Source organism: Scyliorhinus canicula, chromosome 1, assembly GCF_902713615.1.
Source record: "Scyliorhinus canicula chromosome 1, sScyCan1.1, whole genome shotgun sequence".
NCBI classification, from domain to species: Eukaryota; Metazoa; Chordata; class Chondrichthyes; order Carcharhiniformes; family Scyliorhinidae; genus Scyliorhinus; species Scyliorhinus canicula.
The window spans coordinates 133,501,903-133,527,829 of NC_052146.1; the positions used below are offsets into that span (position 1 = coordinate 133,501,903).

At 44.8% G+C, this 25,927-nt stretch overlaps 1 protein-coding gene across 1 annotated transcript; it reads right to left on the reverse strand.

The window, feature by feature from the left end:
• Window positions 1-174: 174 nt before the first annotated feature.
• Window positions 175-19,826, reverse strand: klhl31 (kelch-like family member 31). The gene is made up of 3 exons (XM_038800363.1): window positions 19,696-19,826; window positions 13,289-14,498; window positions 175-4,045 (listed from the first exon to the last, which is right to left on the reverse strand). The coding sequence occupies exons 2-3, from the start codon at window positions 14,470-14,472 to the stop codon at window positions 3,313-3,315; spliced, it is 1,917 nt and encodes a 638-aa protein (XP_038656291.1). The 5' UTR covers window positions 14,473-14,498; window positions 19,696-19,826; the 3' UTR covers window positions 175-3,312.
• Window positions 19,827-25,927: the final 6,101 nt, after the last annotated feature.

The window sequence follows — 25,927 nt, forward strand, 5'->3', positions numbered from 1 at the left end:
GGAAACTATGTTCTTTATCTAAAATCAAATTGAGCTAAGTTGGAGAAACGATTGTGTGATTAACCAAACACAGTTTCAATGATACATACTGATATTCATTCATCACTGGCATTTGCATTGTGTCCACAGTAGATGATGCAAGATTATTTTCAAATACTTGTAACTTTTTTTTAAAAAGTGCCAACAGTTTTTGTTTTAACATAAAACTCTGGGAGTCATCTTTAACCTTGTCCGTGACTTTTCATATTCTCTTACACTGACTTAACATTTTAACTGCAACATCTTAAAATTACTCAAGATTCCATTGCTTTCACTGTCACCTCAGTAAAGCCTCTCACCTTTCCTTCAGACCTGTAGAATAGTTTTTCTGCCACAAGCACAATTTTGACCATCTGCTCCTGAGATCCAGGTTCCGAAATTTATATCTCATTAATATAGAGTTCTATTCAAATTCTTGAGTTAAATGATACTTGTGCTGTGCCATTAACCACACTTTCTTCAGGTCTTATTTATAGTGGGCTACAATAAAAGACTTTTCAATTTAGATTTTCTCTCCATGCTGTATTTCCATTAGGAAAATGTAGAGAATCAGTCTCTGCTCAAGCCCTGGCCAGTATTTGTATTAAGGCAACTCCTAATTGAAGTCAACAATTGGAGTGACATCAATGGGAATTAGTGTCTCTTTCCAATTTGCGTCCCTTCCCTATATTGCATAGCACTCCGCCTAATAGTCTAATAGTTTAACTGTGAACTATTTATGTAACTTTAATTTAAACTCGCAGCCTGAGGATGCTGTTTCTTGCCATATATTTAAGCAATTGCTTTGAACACACTCAGTAGTCACATATCTCACTTGTACCACGGAACTACCTTGAACTCACTCGGTATTCACGTATCTCACTTGTACCACGGAACTACCTTGAAGTATTTTTCTTGCAGATTTGTCTCAGTCTCGGGCTGGTGTATTACAGCTGCAAGACTGCTAAAAGTGTACATTTGCTTCTTCCTCCACCCGTTTCCATTCTCATGCTTTATCTGAATTACCCTTATACCTTGCTATATTGTCCTATTGCTATATTTCATTTTAATTCTGCCAAAGGATTGAACCTACAGAGCTTTTCCCCAATTCTTATAGTTTTGTGATGAACCATATTTTAAAGTTTCAAAATATAGCAGCTAGTTAATGTGAAATTTGTTGACTTTCGAAAACTGTTTAAAAATTGATCATTTGGGTCCTCCTGCCTTCCTCGCATATGTATAAAAAACAGTAAAATACTGCAGGTTTGGGAAAATTTTAATAAAATGCTGAAAGCATTCAGCAGCTAGGGTTTGTGGAGAAAAGAAGGTGGGTGTTATAATTTCAGTCTCTTCCCCGCATCCCTCCCCATCCTTTTACTTGGTGACATGGATGAAGTTGTTTTAGTTTTTAATCAAGATAACCTTTTTCAGCAACAACTTGAAACATCAGGTTGTTTCTAAAATTAAAAATAGATAGAAGATATATGCAGATATCGTCACAAAATTTGGAAAGAAAATTCCTAAAACTGAAAACACGTGACACATGTAAATCATATTTCAATACATAGTTGTCAGCGCTTTCAAGCCAATTCCAGAATTACAAAATCCCCTCATTGCTGATACCTCATTTTTCATTTATAACTTTCTTCAATTCATTGCACATATTTTAGTACAAGTGCTCCTCATAATCTGAACCCTTTTCTTGCTTTGGTAATTGCAATGCAATAATCTGTGAAAATTGTACTTTCACCTTCATACAGCTAATACCAAAATGCTGATGCCTTTTGTTTTAAATACTTGCCTTTTGGTAAGACTCGAAATTCATTCCGACAACTGATTTGTTAAATTTATTGAACTTCCGCTTTGTACTCTGGTTGATTAATAATTAAAATGCTCACAGAAGTGGAACTGGAAAATCCCTTTTGTTTATTGTGACTCCTTTTGGTGAGGTTGTCTAAAACACTGTCCCGTGTTTAGCAAAGCACTTCATCTGCTTTTAGATGAGACATGGACAGTGTTAATCAGCAGAAAGAGTTCTCTTACCTTTTGTGTCCAACATTCGCTCTCTCTCTCTCAAGAGGTGATACTATAGGGGAGGAGAGTCAACAAAGGATATTCCATTTCTTATTTCCAGAATCGTTAATGTAATAAAATTGATGTTTTTAAAGAAGGCATTCTCCATTTTGATGCCTCCTCTTCTCTCAGGCTAGTCAACATTAATGCAACGCTACTGAATCTGAATTTTAGAAATATAACTGATTTCATTCTTCAGAGCTTATCAGTTAGAAAAGATCAAATAGATGGAAAGTGACCATCAGGTGGATGAATCTTGGAGAACAGTGAACAATTCCATTTAGTGGAACAAAGATATTGATGTGTCTTTGCAATTTTCACTGGTCTTCAAGAAGCGTCATCTTCATGGAAAATATTTGACAAAATTTTTATTGCTGTGAGTGAGTAAGACGAGGGACGAGTTTTTCTCCGATTTCAGCAAAAGTCCAATGTTGGGCGGGAAAAGCGTTGTTGAGGTGGCAGATGACAATGGAGACTTTATACCCTATAAGAGTTCGACACTTATTGCAAAAAGGCAAGCAAGGGCTCTGTAACACGTTGCTGATGGATGGTCTCCGATTCGCCCACCCTGCCATCAACTCAGCGCTTCGATGATCCAGGTGTTATTTTTAAAGGCGTCCCAACACACAGTGAGCTCACAGGAAACATTCTTCAACCAAGTGACGCTCCCTGGTACCACCCGACATCAAGCTCACATAATCCTCTCCCCACTGAGTGCTGTGTTCACCTCCTAGCGCCTGGTGCACGCCTCGAGATCAGCCGCACAGCATGCCATTCTGATATCACATCACCATGGACGCATTCTTTTGACATAGGGGTATGATTCTCATGTGAAACGCAACTCTGGCCTTGCAATATTTACGCCTTATTTACCGCTTTCACCGCCAAACCTGCCCATCACAAAAGGGAATGGAAAAACCCAGCCAAAGAGGCTGCAGTTCAATGCATCTTTTTAGGAAATTGGGTGACATTTAAAAAAAAAGATTGTCAAACACTTTTTGTAAAGATCTCCACCTCAAAAATGCTATGAGAAGGAGATATCCAACTCCTGCTTACTTTACTGTGAAACCATTTTGTCAGTTTTGCTGGATATTGAGAGGTGAAATGTTGCGTTAAGGCCTCCACACAAAGAGTGAGGAAGGAATTGGGTAGTATTACAAGGGTTTGAATTTCGAATCTGGCTGTATAAAGAATTTATTTTAATTTAAAATATGTTGCTCATCAGATACTGATTGCTGCAGATGCCACAGAGCTAGCTCTGGACTCCCGAAGTTTGTTGTTCGGTAACATAATGGCGCAGCACGAGACGCCCACTGTGGCCTCTGGCAGCTCATCCTCCTCAGTCCATTCATTCAAATCTGGATTGTAGGCCTGGATGCATCTCTTGTACTTCTTTGCACTTTCATTCCAACCTCCGACCAGATAGACTCGGTCATTCAGGATTGTTGCACCCGCTGTGCTTACGCCAATCGCTAGAGGAGCAACATAGCTCCATTGGCCACTGTAAGCACTGTAACATTCAACTGTTACCACATCAACTCTCTCACCTTGTGGCCCAAGCTGACTGCCTCCCATCACATAGCTATAATCACCAAAAGTGATTGCACAGTGCCAGCCTCTGGGGGTACTCAAACTGGCATGATCTTTCCAAGTGTCTATTGTAGGATCATAGGCACAAACTGTGCGAGAGTAGCCATTGTTGATATAGCCACCAGTTACCGTGATCTTGCCATCGCTGAGTGCAGAAGCATGGCAGCAGCGGGCAACCTCCATCCGAGCCTTCATCTGCCACTGATTAGTGGAGGGGATGTAACATTCCATGGATGCAAGAGGACCTTCTGAATTGCGACCTCCGATAGCGAAAAGAAGACCGTTGTAAGTGGACATGCTGAAGTGGGTTCTCCTCTGGAGCATACTGGCCAAATGAAACCAAGTGTTGAAACGAGGGTCATATCTGAAAAACACCATTTTTTACTTTATAAAGAGACAAGGAGACAACCTCATAATTTCATAAGATTTGCATTTTATATAAGAATTATGACACGAAAAAGACAAGGGTTCATCTATTCTAGTAGTTGTATTATACAGTGACAATGGAGTTGTTGACTAATCATAGCAATTGATCTCTTATCAATTAGTCCCAGGCATGACCCCAGCAGAAAATCAAGGAGATTTTCTGTTGCACACCTAATGACCACTTCAAAATTTATCTGATGTTTCCTTTCCGACATGACACCAGTGACGACACGTCACAAAAGTAGTTCATTGGTTGTAAAACACTTTGGGAGATGCTATGGTCACGAAAGGCACTATATAAATTCCAGTTTTCCTTTTTACTTTATTGCACGCTCCAACTTTAATGGTGTCTCACACTATGGGACTTGCCTCTTCACTCAGGTTTCTAATTGGAAAAATATTACTTTTGAAATCATTGTGGGAGTCAACCAAGAACTTGAAGTGAGCAGTAAGAGCTTGCAGTGACTAATAAAAAGTTTACATTATGCTGTACTTTGTCATATCTCTGGAGAAGTCCTGAAGAAAGAACTTACCGCTATATAGTGCCTTTATGATCGCAAGATGTCCTGAAGCTCAACACAGCCAATTAAGTACTTTAGATGTGAAGATACTCTTAGAAAAAATGCAGCAACCAATCTGCACAGGAAGGCCTAAGGAACGGCAATGATAACCACATTATCTGTTTGTTTTTTGTTGAGGTATAAATGTTGGCCAGGAGACCAGGGAGAACTTCCATTCACTTTGTATTAAAGCCATGGGATCTTTTACATCTATCTGAAAGGGCAGCTGTGGCCTCAGGTTGACATCTAATTTGAAAGATGCAGCATTCCCTCTGCAGTGGAGTCGAAGCCGAGATTCTGTGCTCAAATCAGGACTGAAGTTCAAACAACCACATTTTTTGACATAGAGGGGTGCTACCAACTGTGCCAAGCTGGTTAAGAACTGGAGCTAAAACGTTCTATGAATAAAACAATTTAATTGAGAATCAAGATTTATATTAATTCACAAATGACTCTTCCCATCTCCTTAATTTCAAATTTTTCCAAACAGACCATTGCAAATATCAAAACTGAAAGTTCCTGCTTCCCTGGAGTCGACCGCTTCTTGGTGATGGATAAATTATTAAGCTAAAGTTTAAATACTGTAAAATGAACCTGTCTGTAAAAATATTTTAAATATCTCTTAAATATTTTTATTTTTTTTAAAAAGAGAGACTCAGATTGAATCAAATTCTGGAAAAGGAACAAGATTATGTCCCAGTAGATTGCACAAGGGCAGCAGGAAACCATTGGGATATTTAGGACTTTGAAGGCTTATGTTTCCTCAGGTCAACAGTGAAGTGCTTTGGCATGTTCTGAGGAAACGAAAGGCACAGATTAATCCCAATTCTGTCTTTTTTCATTGTTCCATCAGGTTTTTAATCTAACACAAATACAATCCCAGTTGTGTGTAACAGACAAAAAAAAAAACAGGTGACTGCTGTACTTCGTAAGATAACTTTAATGAGAGGGTATCACACCTGTAGTGATGTGCTATATTTGAAAGAAACTCATTATTGAAGAGGAGCATAGCTTTTACGTGAAGAAATCTAGGTAAGATATTAACAACGGCTAAACTTGAAATGTCTTGATAATCTTGATCAGTCGAGAAACTAGTCTCCCAATGACTGTCATATTATTTTGAAATTTCATAAAATCATAGAATTTACAGTGCAGAAGGAGGCCATTCGGCCCATTGAGTCGGCACCGGCCCTTGGAAAGAGCACCCTGCCTATGCCCATACCTCCACCCGATCCCCACACCTCCGCCTTATCCCCGTAACCCTACCTAACTTTTTTGGACACTAAGAGCAAATTAGTATAGCCAATCCACCTAACCTGGACATCTTTGGGCTGTGGGAGGAAACCGGAGCACCCGGAGGAAACCCACGCAGACACGGGGGGAACGTGCAGACTCCGCACAGACAGTGACCCAAGGCGGGAATCGAACCTGGGACTCTGGAGCTGTGAAGCAACTGAGCTAACCACCGTGCTACCATGCTGCCCACTGACTTTAAAATGACTTTGATACAATGAGCACATCTTTAATAAACAGGCAGCTCTGTTTATATATTGATCCTCCACTGTCATTCTGCCCCATTACATAATCCTTATTTAAGTCTGAATTTTTACAGCCCTATAACAGTTTAAGTAATTGACTGTTCTTATGTAGCATTAAAATCCTCACCCTAATTCTATCTCCCATTCAACAATATTTATACAGCCAAAGAATGGTTATTCAATGATCCAAAAAAAAAGATTTCTCTTAGCCAAAATTATGCATACGTGTACAGATGAATTCTGTTGTCACTCCTGCTACGCCTCAGGAGTTGTTTGTAATGTAAGAACAGCAGAGTGCTGTGAGAATAATTCAACCTATGAGTCTGTGATTTAAAACTTAGTGATCTGATTTCAGAAAGATTGGTCCTCAATTGCTGAATGTTTCAATATTTAATAATGTTCAGTGTAACAAAAGATCTAATTATATTTCTGCTCACTAGTAATATGCCTTGATGGAGCCCGAAAGGGAACTATTTCCTACTTGTGCCCATTGAGGTTCTACGGTTGCTCAGTTCCCCTGGTGCCCCCAGTAAGGACAATTAGCTAGATTTCCTGCTTCTGACTGTATTTAGATGCCAAGTAACAATAGGACACCCTCTGTGGTCAAATTTCTGCAAACACCTCACTGACTAGGTCAGGCTTGTCCAACTTTTTGTTGTTACTTTTAAATACTTTAATTGAACTTTTAAAGTTTTATATCAAAAATTTACAAAAAAAACAAAACCAACGCATATCAAAATTACAAAAACAATGTAGCAGTATTCCCAGTAACAGAAATACAACTCAAACACACACACCCCACTAACAGTTACCAATTCCTTAAAGTTCAATGTGAAAGGCCGTCATCTACGGTAGAACTCTTAAACCGACCCCTCACAGATAACATGACCACCTTGAGGTGCAAAAACTCCATCCAATCACTTAGCCACCCCAGCTCAGCAGAATCCGCCTCCGAGCAATCAATGAGGCGAATGCCAGGGAATCTGTCCTTGCACCCATCCTCAGCTCTGGCTGGTCTGACACCCAAATATAGCTACCAGCAGACAAGGCTCTGAATCAATATTTAGGATTGCCGCTAGGTGGTGAAGAAGACACCCAAAACCCAACAATTTGGAATAGGACCAGAACATGTCCGTGTGAATCATAGGTCCTCTCAAACACCGCTCGCACCTATTTTCAACCCCCACAAACAAATCGACTCTTCCTGGTCTTGGCAAGTTGCGCCCTAAACACGACCTTGAGCTGGATCAAGCCTAACCATGCACAGGATAACGTAGCATTCACTCTGCGGAAGCACTCACTCCATACCTCTTCCTCTATCATGGATCCCAGTTCCCCCTTCCACCTGCCCTTCACCTCTTCTACCGAGAACTGCTCCTCTTCCAAGATCCGTCCATATACCCTGGACATGCTGCCCTCTTTGGACCCCGCACAGGAAAGAATCTACTGCAAGGTGGACAGCAGTGCTACCGGGAATGTCCGCCAAAAAAAATCCAATACCTGAATATATCCAAACCCACAATTCCTGCTTTCTCCTTCAATTCCTCCAAGCTGGAAAACCGCCCCATCAAAAACAAATCATTCACTCTCTCCAGCCGCTTACCTTCCACCCACCAAATATGGCATCCAATTTCACCAGCTCAAACACTTGATTCCTACAGATAGGGGCACATCTTGACACTGCCCCCAGATTAAAATGCTGGCGGAGTGTAGACGACAACCGGATTCGGAAAATATTTCGCTGCAGCAACGGCAGAGATGCTGTCACCAGCGCCTCCAAGCTAGACTCTTTGCACGACCCTGACTCCATCCGCACCCAGGTAGCTTCCTGGTCACCAACACCTTCTGCACGTTAGCCGCCCAGTAATACAACATCAAATTTGAACTTCCCACCCCCACCATCATCTACCCCTCTAGGATCCCCTACAAATCCGAAGAGTTCTTCCCGCCCATATAAATTCCGCTATGAACCGCTCCGTCCCCCAGAAGAATGACTTGGGTAGAAAAACTGGAAGGCATTGAAATAAAAACTAGATTCGGGCAAGGTGTCATTCTTAATGGATTGAACCCGGCCTGCCAGCGACAACAGAAGGCTGTCCCACTTCTGTAGATCCACCTTGACCCTGCTCGCCAGGGCTGGTGTAATTCAATTTGCGAAGCTGCGCCCAATCCTGCACCACCTGGACGCCCAGATACCAGAACTGCAGCACCCCCAAACCCAGCTCCTCCTCTGAAGGGCTAACCACAAAATACTCGCTCTTCCCAAAATTTAACTTATACCCTGAGAAGGAGGCGATCCCCTTCAATATACCCATGATGTTCCCTAAAACCGGCCCCAGATCCATTACGTATAGCAAAAGGTCGTTTGCATACAGGGATACCCTGTGTTCTATCCTGCCCATCATAATTCCTCTCCACTTGTACAAGGCTCCAGAGTAATAGCCAGTGGCTCAATCGCCAACACAAAAAAGGAGATGTATCACAGGCAGACTTGCCTCGTCCGCCTGTGCAGCTGAAACAAGCCTGAACTTGGGGTGCCAGTACACACACTGGCAGATGGAGCTTCGTACAACAGCCGTACCCATGTCACAAACCCAAGACCCAGCCCAAAGCTCTCCAGAACTGCGAAAAGATAGCTCCACTCAACCATATCGAATGCTTTTTCTGCATCCAGTGACATGATTCTCTCCGGTTCAGGCCCCACTCCTGAGGTGTGAACTGCATTGAGTAGCCATCTCACTTTGGATAATAGTTTTCTCCCTTCACAAAGCATGTCTGATCCTTCCCCACTACCTCCGGGAGACAGGGCTCCAACAAACATGCTGAGACCTTAATGCTGAAACAGACTCCTATTTATCGACTACAGCTCAGCCTTCAACACCATCATTCCTACGAAACTCATCTCCAAACTCGGTGGCCTTGGCCTCGGCTCCTCCCTCTGCGACTGGATCCTGAACTTTCTAATCCACAGGCCACAATCAGTAAAGATAGGCCTCCTCCACGATCATCCTCAACACCGGTGCCCCACAAGGCTGTGTCCTCAGCCCCCTACTATACTCCTTATACACCTATGACTGTGTGGCCAAATTCCACTCCAACTCGATTTTCAAATTTGCTGATGACACCACCGTAGTGAGTCGGATTTCAAACAATGACGAGACAGAGTATAGGAATGAGATAGAGATTCTGGTGAACTGGTGCGACAACAATAATCTCTCCCTCAATGTCAACAAAACGAAGGAGATTATCATGGACTTCAGGAAGCGTAGTGGAGAACATGCCCCTGTCTACATCAATGGGAACAAAGTAGAAAGGGTCAAGAGCTTCAAGTTTTTAGGTGGACAGATCACCAACAGCCTGTCTTGGTCCCCCATGCCGACACTATAGTTAAGAAAGCCCACCAACGACTCTACTTTCTCAGAAGACTAAGGAAATTTGGCATGTCAGCTACGACCCTCACCAACTTCTACAGATGCACCATAGAAAGCATTCTTTCTGGTTGTATCACAGCTTGGTATGGAGCCTGCTCTGCCCAAGACCGCAGGAAACTACAAAAGGCCGTGAATGTAGTCCAGTCCATCACGCAAACCAGCCTCCTATCCATTGACTCTACAATTCCCACTGCCTCAGAAAGGCAGCCAGCATAATTAAGGACCTCACGCACCCTCAACATACTCTCTTCCACCTTCTTCGTCAGGAAAAAGATACCAAAGTTTGAGGTCACGTACCAACAGTCTCAAGAACAGCTTCTTCCCTACTGACATCAGACTTTTGAATGGACCTACCTCGTATTAAGTTGATCTTTTCTCTACACCTTGCTATAACTCTGCAGTCTCTCCTTCCTTCCTGATGTATGGTATGCATTGTTTGTACAGCATGCAAGAAACAATACTTTTCACTGTATACTAATACATGTGACAATAATAAATCAAATCAAATTGTGGGGGTGAAACCCACGCTAACACGGGGAGAATGTGCAAACTCCACACGGACAGTGACCCAGAGCCGGGATCGAACCTGCGACCTCGGCGCCGTGAGGCAGCAGTGCTATCCACTGCACCACTATGCTGCCCCTCCAAACTTTTTAATAACTCTGCCATCCCATACTCGTCCTCTGGCAGCTCCGACCTCTAAAGCCCTTCTTAAGAAGGTTGGAAACACCCCATTTACTTTCTCTGGGTGGACAGCAACCTACCCCCTCCTCCCTCATCTGTATAATCTCCCTAGACGCTTCCCGTCGACTTAACTCGTGAGCCAAAAGGCGGCTAAGACTTCTCCCCATATTCATACACCACCTCCTTTAAGCGCCTCAGCTGGTGCACCGCCCGGCCTGTGGACAAAAAGGTCGAACTATGGTTTCTTCCTGCATGCTCATAACTCAGGTGTTGGGTCACTTGCATATTCCAAGACCCTCTCCTTCCGCTGGTAGCTGTGAAAGTGGATAATCACCGCCCGGGGTGGCTTATTCAACCATGGCTTCTGCCGGCACGCCCAATAGCTCTATCCAACTCTGGAGTGGTGAACAACTCATCACCTCCCATCTTCTTGCTTTCTGCAGTTACGATGCCATTACTGAATTATTCATGATGCAGAGCACCCCATGTCCTAGGTAAAAGAGGATGTGCAATGGGTATGGGCGTAACATTTGCAAAGCTGCGCCCAATCCTGCTGAGAAACCATCTCTGAGAAGTACGCGGTTGTCTTCGAGCCCTCCACCCCCTGCGGCAGCCCCACCATCCTGAGGTACAACTGCCTCGACCTGTTCTCAAGGTCCTCCACTTTTAACCAGGCCCTTGTTGCTCTCCGTCAACAGGCAGCAACTGCACTTCCAACAAGGTAAACCATCCCTCATGCTGCGATAAGGCCTCCTCCACATCCTTCAAGGTCTCACCTTGTGCTTTCACCACCTTGGAGGTCTTTCCTAGCTGCTCGCGAATTGGGCCCAGTGCCTCCTCGCCGGTGGTTTTTAATTATTTCTTTATTCCTTGCCCTGCCGCAAGAACTGCTTGTCCATCTGCTTGCCAATTTTTTCCAGCTCCTGCGCCATCACCACAGCCAGTGTGTCTAATGTAATGGGCTTGGCAGCCATCTTCCCTCCTTCAGGTTCTTTCGATGAGGTTTCTTCACATAGGGGTTCTTTGTCGACGTTTTTGACATGCCTCCGTTGGGAAAATATTCTCTAAATCGACTAACTGGGTCCAGACACCAAAATCCCTGAAAAATGGGTACAAGGGATTGAAAACAAAGACCCTGCCGGGAGATACCTTATGTGCGACTTGCTTTCACATGGCATCACCAGAAGTCCCTTGTCCAACTTTTTCCTGTGGTAGGAGGCACATTTCAAACATTTTCCCACCCGAGCCCCACTTTGGCAGCCTCAAGCTCTGCCCCACCTGGGCACACTCTGGTCGACTGAGCCACACTATGCTGTATTTTGCTCTCTTGGCAATGCTCGCTGGCACCAATGCTTCCTAGACCATGCTCCTTGGCACCTCTGCTCCGTGCACCATACTACCGGCACTATGGTCCTTGGGCCATGCTCCCAGGCATTTCTACTCCCTGGGCCATGCTCCTTGGCACCTTCGCTCCATGGGCCACACTCCTTGGCACTATTGCTCCCTAGGCTATGCTCCTTTGTACCTTTGCTCCCTGGGCCATGGTCCTCGGTATGTGGCCCAGGGTACGTCCACACCCTGGGCCACACTTTCTGACACCTTCTCTCCCTCGGCCATGCTCTGTGGGCCATGCTCCTTGGCATCATTGCTCCCTCGGCCATGCTCCTCGCCACCATCATTCCCTGGGCCATGATCCTCAATACGTCCACTCCCTGGGACACACTCCCTGGCAGGTTAGCTCCCTGGGCTATGCTTCCTGGGCCCTGAACGCACTGCCGCTGCTCCTCAAATCACGGATTGCTTCTGTCCCATAAAGCGGGAGATAAATGGCCTGTGATTGGAGGAGCTATTCCATGCAGAATCTTCCATTCAAACTTATTTATTTGACCAGCATTTTGAAAACTTGCTCCAGGGGCTGCATAGTGGGGTTTCACAGGTCGAAGCCTGGACTCGGCTGATCTAAAAGAATGGTCACTTGGAAAAATGTAGATTCATACAGTATAGCAGCTGTAGGAATGGAAAAAATATACCACTTTGATAAAGGTTAATGTGCCAATGTTACACCCATACCCATTGCACATCCTCTTTTAACTAGGACATGGGGTGCTCTGCATTGTGCATAATTCAATTATGGCATTGTAACTGCAGAAAGCAAGAGGATGTTAATTTGTCAGGACAATTCAACTGTGAATGTCACCAGCCCCTCATTGGCCTCTATATGGAACATTATATAATAGCCTGGCTGGAAACGAAGAAAGCTTACACAACCGAGACAGATATATTTGGAAGTGCTCTCAAGCTGCTCGGACTGAGGAATCTTAAACTGGTTTCACTTGAGGCACTTTCAAGGAGAAGCAGTACTATTTTTTTGCCTGCAATCAAATCCAGGTGGCAAAGCATTATCACAAAATGCCAGAACTCCCCGAACAGAAATAGGGGCCAAGTCTGAATTATAGATTAAACGGGATATCCCGTACCAGCCTCCCCGAACAGGCGCCGGAATATGGCGACTAGGGGCTTTTCACAGTAACTTCATTGAAGCCTACTCGTGACAATAAGCGATTTTCATTTTCATTTCATATCAGAGATATGAAGAAAACATTTGAACAAGATTTTATCACCGCCAGAGTTTTTAACACTCAAACTTGATTATAATGTGATGAGTAACGGATAATCCGATCATCTATTTCATTGCTGTTGATGTCATCTTATTGTGCATAAAATTGGCTGCAAAGTTTGATCATGTCACAAATGTGACTGCTTCAAAAGTACTAAATTGGCTGTGACACATTTTGGAATGTCCTGAGGACATAAAGAGCACTAAATAAACGCAAGTTCTTTTATTGTAAAAACTAGGACATATCCCTGATAAACAAAAATAGTTCTCGAATAATCCGGAGAGCTAATTTTTATGAGTTTGAAATCATTATACACTAATAGATCCCACAGAACAATTGGTCTAGGTTACCTGTTTAAACTGCTGACGGCATGTTTAGCCTGGTTTCGGGCATCATTCTGATCCTCGCCGCCAGCCACGTATAAAAAGCCATCCATCACCACTACACATTGATTGAAGCTTTTGGCTGGCATTTCTGCAAGTTTGTTCCATCCATTTTCAGGATCTCTGTATAGAATTTCTCTGCTCAAAGCCTTCTCAGTTAAAGCTGGTCGACCACCTACGGTCAGCAGGACCTTCTGTCCTCCCCTGAGCTTTGTTCTTCTAGACTGCATAGAGTTCTGTTGATGAGGCAGGAGGTGATAGTTCATGGCGTTAACTAGGAGTCGGTGGCAATCTGGATCTTGCATCATACATGGGATAGGTTGAACATAACTGACTAAATCATGAGCTGAAATGGTGCCAAACCTGATATTACTCAATAGATCAGCTGCATGTTTCACCCTCTTCGGGTCAAATTGCAACCATTTCATAGCAATTTGGAATGCAGTGAGCTCAGAGGGCAGTTGTAGGCTGTCATCCATTAACAAATCACTTATTTGATCATAAGTCAGCTTCATGAATTGATCATTTTCTGAAAACTCCAAGAAATTTTCACTGATGAACTTCTTTGCTGACTCTTTAACCTGGTTCAGCCCATATGTCCCAGCGATGTTCGAGATGTACATGCAGTTTTCCACATTGATTTCTTGAATGAGGAAGTCAGTGCATATATTAATCAAGGTAGACATCTGGAATTGGCTGGCAGTGGCAATGGTGCATCCAATGGTATAAAGAGACAAGCTAAGTTTCCCTGTGTAGGCATAGGTTAAGGCAGTGGCCAAACCCAAAGGTGACGCATCATTAACATCTACGCATTGAATGGATGGATCTTTCTTCAACATGTTACGGAAATAATCACTACAAGCAGACATCACCACTTTATGGACATCAAAGGATTTATTTTTAGTGGATAGTGTGAGATCGGAAAAGAGTCTCTCCTGGCGCATTCTGCTGATTTCCTCCAAGAGAATGGCGCCATGATTAGGATTGGAGACTTCTGTGGCTGTGCATCGAAATCCATTTGATCCACTATCATAGAGAGTGTTAAGGTGGTTCAACTGATCGATGTCAATGGCTGTTGTGTCCTCAATTATTTTTGGTAATTCATTCTTTTCAGTCTTGTTTTTCTTGGTGTTTTTCTTCTTTGGTGCCATTGTGTGTTTTACTGACACAATCCGATCTAAAAGTAGAAATTCAATAATTTTAATTTTACCTGTATTTCACAATTCCACCCCTTCTAACAAACATTTTCAAATAATTTGAAGTAAACCACATCTAGTATTTATTTTCTGAATTAAAATCCGTGCTAATCAAAGTTAGGATTTTATTAAATATTGCAATTATACATTTGGATACTTGAATTGTTAAAGCTAAATTCTATTGTTCCACAAGTTTCCATGTTTAAGAAAAGGACGACAACCTTTTCATAGCAAATGCTGGAAGATTAAGAGTCACAATTTTCTCATGCATTTTGTTCATTATCAGTTCACTATCTAAAGTATCTTAACAGTCAACTTGTATTAGGTTGTGATATTTAGCATTTACTTCAGTTGCACCAGACAGATAAAAGGAGCATTTGCTTTTTCATTTGCTAACTGGATGTTTACCATGGCATTATATTGTGGGCTATATAAAGGCTACATTTATGTTGGCCAATTTCAAAAGCCTCAAAATGTTTAGTCAAGCACAGAATATATCAGAACTCAAGTCACCCACCTTTATATACAGAGGCATAGGTAAAATTTTACTTTGGAAGTCCCCTTCACACAACTGAGTATACTACGAGTGCATATTAGGAAATTGTACATCCAAAATCCATGGAAGAAAAATTACCAACTGCACACGTGCAATTTCCAAATATGCATTTGGGAAACACAAAATGAATTGGATAAAATAGCTAAGTGAGCAGAATAAAGGCAGATTAAATTTGTTACACAAAAGTGTGAAGAACTGTGCAATGAAAGAAAATGAATGACTGATATTCTCCATGAATGTGATGGAGGTAGGGATGATGTTGAAAGACATGTGCAATAGATTTACTGCCTGACCTCTGCGGAAAAGGGTTAGCAGAATAAAGTGAATGCTGAACGACAATGCCAAAACAGTAGAGTGCAAGTCAGAGGAAGTTATGCTGTAATTGTACAGAGGTCTGGTAAACCACTTCCTGAATATTGTCTCTAAGGTAGTCTTTGAGCCAGCTGGATTCAAGTACTGAAGGCAAAAGTCCTTAGTGTCAATGGTTTGAGTTGTGAGGAAAGAAGAGGGAAACTTGGATTTTAGAGCTTTTGAGGAGGCAGCTCTGATGATGTTACAGGAATATATTAGATAGGACATGGTATGGAAAATCTGGAAAATTTTCAATCTAAATCACATCTGAAACATAGGAGAAATGTCAAACAAACAATAATCACAATTTGAAATGGGAAGGCTAGATGAAATAGTAGAAGCAAAATACTGGAATTATTTAAGCAGTAATTGGGTACAGAATGGAGGGACCATCGGACTCTTCTGCTTAGATGATGTAAGGCAGAGTGAATGGTCTTCCTCATCTGTATTTAACTTGTAATGAATTAACAAAACCGTTGAAAAAGCCAACTGTAATTTATTCCATTACTTCACTGCAAGTGCGTGGGATCTCTTTTAATCATTGTTGGGGGTTTAATGTCATGGGCCTGGTAGATTCAGCTGTTATTTCCTCTATTAAAAGATCTCTATTTTGAGATCAAGCACTCCAGCACCTGTGATCATAGATAAGAAAGCCACCAGACAATCACTTTGACTCGCAACGTTCCGATTGATGGAGACTATTAATATTTGGGTGGGTTTTTAATTTTTGATGTTTTACATTATTAACTTTTTGTTGGAATACTAAATAATAATTCAAGATTATTCAAGAGTCTGTCAAGATTTTTGAACTGGAACAATCCTCCTCATAGGCATTTTTTAAAAACATAAACTTAAGACAGCAAGATTAAATTGTGGATAATTGCATTTTACAAGAGCATTAATATTTGAACTCTTTATGGTAGCTCACTTGAACCCCTTAATTTGAAAGTAGTTTGCCAAAACATCACTGGGCAGAGAAATGATTGAATTTAGCTACAACAGGAAAAGGCCTGGATTTCCAGCCAGCAGCTAAACCACAATGCTCACCCACCCCGACCTCGATGAGAAAGCTGAAGGTGGTGTAACTGTGGCACGGTAACACGGTGGTTAGCACTGTTGCTTCACTGCACCAGGGATCGGGTAAGATTTGCAGCTTGGGTCACGGTGCGGAGTCTGCACTTTCTCGCCGTGTCTGCGTGGGTTTCCTCCGGGTGCTCCGGTTTCCTCCCCACAAGTCCCGAAAGACGTGCTGTTAGGTGAATTGGACATTCTGAATTCTCCCTCCGTGTACCCGAACAGGCGCTGGTATGTGGTGACTAGGGAATTTGTAAGCCTACTTGTGACACTAATAGAGATTATTATTACTGTGCAAAGGAAACCCCTGATACTAGCGCGTCTGTCACCTCTGCCTGTGTGGCCTAGAATTCCCATCCACTCTTCGCCCGCGTTTTCTCCTTCCGGTTTGGGAGGAAAAATAAACCACCAAGGCCGGTTTCTACGACATCCCGCGCACCCCGTGATTATTTGGAACTGCGACACTTCCAAGAAAAAAAAATCCTTTGACCAATCCTCTGCAAAGACCTATGGTAACTCAACCAAAACTGACAGCCACACGCGTCGTCGGAGAAGATCCACGTTGAAGCACGAGGCGGAATTTGCGGTTGAATCTCGCCAAGGCTCCACCGAATCAACCCCTGCCGCTTCTCCTCTGGTTGGCAGGCCCTCCTTTCTCGTTCCCTCCTCTTAACAGTGCATTTGATGCATAACAACACTGAAGTCAAAGGACGACCTTATGACTGCAAACAATTCCAGCATCATGGTGAAGCCATGGGAAATGTGACAGGATAATTGACGGCAGGTACCGAACACCCTGGAGCCTGAAATGTGCAATCCCCTCCAAGGATCGTCTTATTCTCGGGGTTGAGCACCGAAAGCTTGCAGTATATATCGAAATTGAACGAATTAACCAACCCTACCAAGCGCGCTACAGACGGTCAGTTATTTAAAACAAAAGGTCCACATGCATTTATAATAAAGTCATGTTGTATGTGCAAGTGGAAACCTCGAGAAGAGTAACCTTTCTTCCTTCCAGCATAAAAACGCGGCAATGCTGCCACAATAAACCGCCAGAAACATTTTGTGTATTCCAATTTATCTAAAGATTTTCAAGGGAACTTATCGAACGGGGTTGCAAAAGTGAGAGGGGAGGCAATTTTTTTTTTTGTTATAAGATATGCAACATATCCAGTCTAAGGGTGGCCGGATCTCTGTAAAGTTGAGCGTGCTGCTGCTATCGATCCCCAGCTCTTGATTAAAATAGAACGGTAAAAATACCAACAGGGCGGGTTTCATTCCATCGAAATCTATAAATAGTCACATGTCGTCAAGCGAAAATGCGTGAATATAGAACTGCGGTGGTGCTGGGGAAGCGCACAAGGCAGAGACCCTTGCCGAGAATTACATGAAGCGCCATTCTGGGCTGGGATTTAACACCAGTATTTAAAAAATACGCCTACATTTTTAGCCGTGAAACGGCCGGGAAGCCGGCACCTTGCTGCTTTAACGCATTTTAATCACTTTCCAACTTGCTACAAATAAAATTCGACCATTCTTCGCCATTGCATATTAATTAATGATAGTCGGGTGCTTTATTAACCAGATTTTTAAATACTTTCACTCAGTTTTGGAACAGCAACACACTATTTAGAAATGACATGTGTATGTCTCGGATAAGAGTGGGTTGTGTAAATTGACTGTCAGGTGGCCTGGGGATCTGTTCAACTCCGGGAAATGCAAACGATCAACGAATGGATTACTGTCAATCCGAGAGAAACCAGTGGCGACAGAAAAGGAAACAAATACAATTAATTCTTGGAGAGAACCGCATGAGTGCAGATCCCTGGACGACCAACAAGCATGTCAAGGTTTTGTGGCACTGTCCCTTTGAAAAGACTTATCTTAACACCAATTGAAACCTCAGCCATGCCATGTCTGCATTTCCAGTGTGTCAGCAATCTAGCGAAGCTGAATTCATTTTGACAAGAACAAAAAGGACATATACAATCAAAGCTAGTGCTTCCGGCAGTTTAAAAAGTTGGAGGCTGATGAAAATATACATTCATGCTCTATTGAACCCAAAGCAGTTTTTTTCCCCCAAGCCTAACTTTATTAATATAGGAAATGTTAAAGATTACCCACCCCCCACAACATTAAACTTCCTGCTAAACATGCCTGCCGACAATTAAGGCGACAATGAGCATTAATTAGATTAGAAACAAAAACAGAAAACACTGGACAATCTCAGCAGATCTGACAGCATCGGTGGAGAAAAGGGCGCTGACATTTCGAGTCTAGATGACTGTCAAGATTAGCTTCTAAATCTGCAACCCTTTGGTGAGGACAGTTTTAATTCTCGTCCTGTTTGGGTGATTTTAATGTCATTTTAATTACACTTAATTTCTGGAAAGGTCCTCCGCGAGCCACGTCGAGGCTCCCAGCTGCTCGGTTAGTTACAAATGTGTCGAAGGACAGAAATAGCAACAGGGAGTAAGGCGCAGTTGTTTATCAAACACCAACGTCGGGATCACTAGTTACTTTGCAGCAGAAAAAACCCCCCGAACCAAACGCATGAAACGAGCCTGATCTACAGTCAGTTTTAGTTCTGTCCAATAATGGTAGTAAAGTTGCCCTGGGTCGCAACATTGAAAACTGGTTATTTTTAATCGCATTCGTCAAGGGTGCCGTTTCTCCCGAGTAATATTACGGGCAAAAACTTTGCTTTAAGTTGTTTCCCCGCTTGTCAATGTGAATCTGATGCTGAGAAGTATTCTAAATGACTAGAGCCGACTGGACAACTGCAAGTGTCGAATGTCGGACTCTCTCCAACAAGTGAGGACTTGGGGAGCCCACGCGAACAGAAACGACCCCTTTAAAAACAACACGGAAAACTGATTATTATTCTGAGATGACAATATCTCAGAAATTCGGTAACATTCCAGAAATCCGTTCGCCGTTTGGTTCGACTCCTATTTAAGAAGTAGCATTCCGTCCCAACCACCCCCAATCTATTTGAACAATTGGCCGGCTGGAAAACAAATGTTGTTCTGGTTTATTCGGTATTAATCAATAATTCGCGCGTGCAGACCGTCCCCCACCTGCAAATAAGGAAAATAAATTTCACTCCAGTAACTCCTGGCTGAGGGAACGGCAGGATTATTGTGTGCAGAGATTCTAATCCCCCTCCCGCCCCTTTCGATTTATGAATTCCGTACCTTAACTGAGAGATGGTTTCAGGGGAGAACTCCGGGTTCGTGTGGAGGACTTGGTTCAGCAACGAGGCAGTGAGGGCTGGATTACAAAACTGTCTAAAACCACACACAGGAACTGACGTTTCAAACTCGACTCGGTAGGGGAGGGGGAGTTACTCTGGTATTATGAAGGTCGGAGGCAGTTTATGTCATTAATTGAGTCATATCACAAAGTATTTACAGCACAGAAGTAGGCCATTGCCCACCCCCGCTATGTTGGCATTTTTAAGTCCCACAGAGGAATCTCCTCCTGCCCCCTCTCCATCTAACCACATCAACATGCATCTTACTCCCTCATGAGGGGCTGGTTTAGCTCACTGGGCTCAATCGCTGGCTTTTAAAGCAGGCCAGCAGCACGGTTCGATTCCCGTACCAGCCTCCCCGGACAGGCGCCGGAATGTGGCGGCTAGGGGCTTTTCACAGTAACTTCATTGAAGCCTACTCGTGACAATAAGCGATTTTCATTTCATTTCATGTCAGGCAAAGTGACACGAAAACCTGAGGTGAGGAGGGATGCTTTCAGTCCAGGTTTTCATTTTGTGCCTCCGGTGATTTAGATTATGGGGACAAATTTTGAAACGCTTCAATATTTTCGGAGAACCCATGGAATCCTACAGTGCAAAAGGATGTCATTTGGTCCATCGACTCTGCACCAACCCTCCAAAAGAGCACTCTATCTAGGCCCACTCCCCCGTCCTAACCCAGTAACCTAACCACATCTTCGGGCACTAAAGGGCAAATCCACCTTGCCTGCAGATCTTTGGACTTTGCGTTGTGAATGTAGAGATATTTTGACTGTCCCCTGAAACATTTTTTGGTCTACCAGCAGTTAATTTGTTAGGAGCAGGGGTGGGTCATTCCTCTTTCAACAAACAATAACTAGATGGCATTATTTTGATGATGCAGCTGATGCGCTGACTTACTATCATCGCTTGTAAGGTACGATTTATTAATTTACTGAAAAATACATCTAAAAGTTCCATTAACAACACAAAGTCTAATTGTTGCCAAATAAAATGGATTTAGTAGCAGAACAATTATGTTACTGGTCTAGTAACGCAGAAGGCTGGGTACATGGACATGGACTATTGCACAAAGCCCACTACCTCAGCTGGGAATTGAAATTCAGTAGAAATAAAAATAAATTGCTAGTGTTGCGAATTGGCACCAGAGATGCCAATAATGTTGCCAACTCTGGGGTATCTACTTTAGTCACATATTAGTCTGACCGTTATTAATGAGGATATTGCTTTCAGAGTCACCAGATATCAAATGATACGACCACAAGGTTCAACTGGATATCGATCAAAAACCAGTCAGTTCAAGTTCAATAATAGTTTATTTACACACAAGATTAACTCACACATGCAACATAAAAACACTACAAGCTAAATTATACCTCACACTACAACAACCTGTACTTAACTTCAGGCACCCGGCTTTGGCAGAGGAACAAGGCCTTTGTTCAGATCTGGAGTGGCTGGGTCTGGAGAAGTAACTTTGGTTCTGCTGGGCTCATTCGTTTAGTAGCGGTCGTTGATCTTGAACTTGCTTCTGGTCGTGGTGCTGCAGTTGGCTTCAGGTATAGGCTGGGCCGAAGAATGCCGGTGTGCCAGGGCCAAAAGAGATCGAACACATGGCAATGTCTCTCTTTATCCTTTGGGGGTTTCACGCTCTTTTGGGCAGTCCTTCACTTTGGACCCAATAATTCGGCAGGCTTCGATTACTGCCTTCGATTTGAGCCTCCTGAGCGGTCATTGACCTTGGCTGTTTTGGCTTCCTGGGTGAAGGGAGTGGTGCCGATGTGTCTGGATCTGTATCTGGTACCTGAGTACCAGTCCTGTGTCCTGAGGAAATGGGCCATTAGAATGTAAATCGGCTGGGGGTTTCAATAGTGTCTGGTTCTTTAGTGGCAAATATACACTTGAGCTCTGAGTTCATCTGGATCCTGCATTGGCCATATTTCCCTTGATTCTTTGCAAGTGGCCATATTTTCCTTTGTGAGTGGCCATCCCAGATGGCTACCTCCCATCCTCTTGATCCCAAACGCGCAGCATGGTGGATCACACTACTGATCCTTCATCCGTTCTTTGGTGTGCCGGGTACCCTCAGTCAAGGACAGGTCCTACACTACTCTGTCCTATGTATTGGAGCGTTTACCTAAATTTTTAATACATCACACATTCATAAATTCTAAAGGGGCACTATAACATTTCATCATTCATTTAACTTCTTTACACAAGGGGAACCTCTAACTGTCCTTACTAAACTACACTCGTGCTGCTGGCAACTAACAAAAGGAACTTGTATTACAGTACAAACATTTTAAACAACAGCAGCATCACCTTTCTACTTAACTCATTACATTTACAGAAAACGCAAACTTTATTCATCAGAAAAAGGGGTTCAAAATGTTTGTGAGGTCTGTTGAAGTCCAAGAAAAGGGGCTCGGAGTGTATATATTGGGTAGCGGGAGGCTCTCCTTCACCATTTTTGAAGTCTCAGTGTCTAAATGACACTGCAGAGTATTGCAATTACCAATAGGGCTTCTACCGTGTATGAGAGGGAACACCATTTTACAATGTTATTGCGCCATGTGGGGGTATCAGTGTTATTTTCATGTGAAGTGTGGTGTCTGGGCTAGGTGTCTCATATTGTATGGTCATGTTTGGGGCCAGTGTGGTGTGGGTTACAGGGGCCGTCGACGCACGCAACTGTAGTGATCCAACGATGATCATAATGGAGGTCATCAGTTCTGTCTTCATCTTCTTGTCTTTTCTTCTTCGTATTTCCTGGGGGTGCAAGCATAATATCTGTTATTACTCTTGGTTAATATCTCGTTTGTCTGTCTTTCTCTGCTTAACTTCAATTATCCATTAGAATTGTCACCATGTGTGACTCCCTCATTTTGTTTTTAAATAACCATTTTGGAGATAAGACATCCGAAAAAAAAAAATTCTGTTAAAGTGCAAGGAATCTCGCTTGTGGTCGATGCATTGAGTGGGTGGACAATTTCTCCATCCAGTGTTGAGGTAGTTTGCGTATAGAAGCAAATGTTATTACAACCAATTGTGTCAAACATGTAAATAGCAGTTGGGGTAGCGATAGGGCCGGCTCAAGGCACCGGCAACTCGGGCTGTCGCCCGGGGCGCCATGTGCTCGGGGGCGCCAGAGACTCGGGTCCCGCGCATGCGCAGTTGGGCCGGTGCCAACCAGCGCATGCGCGGTGGCCGCCCCCCCCGCCCCCCTCGGGTCCGCCCCCCCGCCCCGCCCTCGGGCCCGCCCCCCCGCCCCACCCTCGGGTCCGCCCCCCCGCCCCGCCCTCGGGTCCGCCCCCCCGCCCCGCCCTCGGGTCCGCCCCCCCGCCCCGCCCTCGGGTCCGCCCCCCCGCCCCGCCCTCGGGTCCTCCCGCCCCCCCGCGTCCGCCCCCCCCGCGTGTCCGCCCCCCCCTCGGGTCCGCCCCCCCCGCCCCCGCCAGCCCCCCCCCCCCCCCGGCCCCGCCCCCCCCAAGGGCGCCGAAGTTCAGCTTGCCCGGGGCGCCAGCAACCCTAGAGCCGGCGCTGGGTAGTGACCAAAGAGTCGCTGAAAGTAAAGAGCTGTGTGCAGTGGCTGTAGCAAAGAGCATTCGCAAAAAGAACAGATCAGGGGAAACAAAAACCTGCCAGAGACAGTAAAGAATTTTGAAAAACTTTTCCAAATCAGTGATGGGAACATGGGTGCCTATGAACTGCGGCAGGGCAAGAATGGATGGAATCCCCGGGTAGGATGGTGATCAGTGCCGTTGCTCCACTACCCAAGCTTGGCTGACCGAATACATAGGGGGTCCTCAGGCAGGGCTGGGATTAGTGCTGTTACGCCACTGCCTGGGTGACCTTACACGAGCGGAAAGAATTTGCAAAAATATGGACTCCGACAATGTGCAGAAGAGTAATCATGACTTCATCAAGAAATGTAGTGGACGGGTGACATTAATTAAACACCTGAGACCGGAAGAATAAACGGTATCAAAAAATTAAAGAAATAAAGGGCGGCATTCTCCCCTACCTGGCGTGACGGAGGGTCCCGGAGGAGGGGAGTGGTGCCAACCACTCAGGGGTCGGGCCTTCCCAAAGGTGGGGAATTCTCCCCACCTTTGGGGGCCAGCCCCGCGCCGGAGGGTTGGCACCAGAAGACTGGCGCAAAAAACCGGCACCCCCGGCAGCGGGGCTGGCCGAAAGGCTTTCGCCAGTCCGCGCATGCACCGGCAATGACGTCAGCGGCAGCTGGCCGCTAACGTCACTTCCGGCGCATGCGTGATGTGGGGTTCTCTTCCGCTTCCGCCATGGCGGCCGCGGAAGGAGAAATAGTGCACCCAGGGCACTGGCCCGGAGTCTGAACGGGGGCCCCGATCGCGAGCCAGACCACCGTGGGGGGCACCCCCCGGGGTTCGATCGCCCCCCGCCCACCCCAGGACCCCGGGGGCCCGCTCGCGCCGCTGATCCCGCCGTTCCAGAGGTGGTTCAAACCTCGGCGGCGGGAGAGGCCTCCCAGCGGCGGGACTTCGGCCCATCTGGGCCGGAGAATCACTGCAGGGGCGTCTCCGATCGGAGTGGCGAGATTCCGCCGCCGCCACTTCCTGGGTGGCGGAGAATCTCTGCCACGGCGGGGGTGGGATTTTAGGCAGCCCCAGGCGATTCTCTGAACCTGCTGGGGGTTGGAGAATTTCGCCCAAAGGCAGGAAGGCTCCATCAGAAAATGGGACACCGTAAATTTCAATCTGTTCCTTTTTTTCATCATCTGGATGCCTCAGGGTTCCATTTCAAAAAGTGTTACCATAATGGGAGTCAGACTCTGAGTCATCACCATCTCCCGGTTGCCAAACTCGTGTCTGGCGTTTTCGTGCCGTGGCCGCGTGGGCCGTCGTGGGATCTGAATCATCATTCCATATCAATCGACAAGTGTTATCGCGGTGCCAATAGGGAATTCTTTGGTCAGAAGGGGCGGTAGCTGCAAAGGGCAAATTTGTATCGTCAGGCGATGGCGGTGGCTCTGGTTGTAGCAATGAAAGGGGGTATGAGGGGCCAAACATATCTTGGTCAGGGTTTGGGGCTGGAGTGACTGGGGCCTGGGCGGTTGTGCCATTGGTCGTTGATTTCAAATAAGTCTAGAGTGCTGTCGCTAGCGTCCGAATCAAGTTCAAGGTGGAAAGTCGTTCCTGGGGGCGGAGACAAGATCGGGTCTGTGGACGTGCTGTCCTGGCTGGGGGAGGGTCGGACTAGGTTGTCAGTGAGCGGGGCGTTGACATCTGCTATTGCCAGGGAGACGTGGTGTGAGTGGCTGCACTGGGTTCCATAAACCTTAAGCTGGTTGATATGCAACCATCCTGACTTTCCATTAGGATGCGTTATCTTACATACCGAGGGTCTTACTTTATCTGAAATCGAGTAGGGTCCTGAAAGTTTAGGGGAGAGAAATGAACTGGGGTTATATAGGGAAACCATCACCTGCTGACTGACTGTATACTCTACTGGGTGTACTGTTTTATCAAAGCAGGTCTTACTCTGCTTTGCCCTAGCGCCTAGTTGGACAGCTGCAGCGAGCTGGGCTGCCTTAATATTTTCCATTACCTGTGGGTTTTTCGTGGGTGAGGGCGGTGACTGTGGGGCTGGCCAAATCAAGTCCTAATAAATATTCAGTTCCTTTCATGGGTCGTCCGGTCATAAGGGTGTGGGGGGTGGAACCTGTGGAACTTGATACCATGTTCCTAATAAACATAAGGGTGAATGGGAGAACTGTGTCCCATGTAGTGTTGTGCTGTTGCACCATTTTCCTGATAGTCGCTTTTAGGGTTCTGTTCATGCGTTCCACAATGCCACTGGATTGTGGGTGATAGGCATTATGGAATTTTTGTTTTATCCCAAAAATCGTCAAAACATTCTGCATCACTCTTCCTGTAAAATACGAACCTTGGTCCGATTCAATGCTGCGGGGAGTCCCCAGCGTGTAAATATTTGCTGTGTTAAAATCTTGGCTGTTGCTTTATCCGTGTTTGTCCTGGAGGGAAATGCTTCCACCCATTTTGTGAAGGTGTCGATCACTACCAACACATATTTAAAACCATTTCTGCTTTGGGGGGGGGGGGGGGGGGGGGGGGGGGGGGGACCAATGCAATTGAGCTATAAACTCGCCCATGGGCCATTAACAGGTCGGGTGTGTC

Excerpts from the sequence above, each read along its gene's own strand:
- klhl31 (XM_038800363.1), bottom strand. The coding sequence starts at position 14,472 with ATGGCACCAAAGAAGAAAAACACCAAGAAAAACAAGACTGAAAAGAAT. Across the intron at positions 4,046-13,288 it reads GCCGTCAGCAGTTTAAACAG|ATATGACCCTCGTTTCAACA; the intron begins GTAACCTAGACC and ends GGTGTTTTTCAG.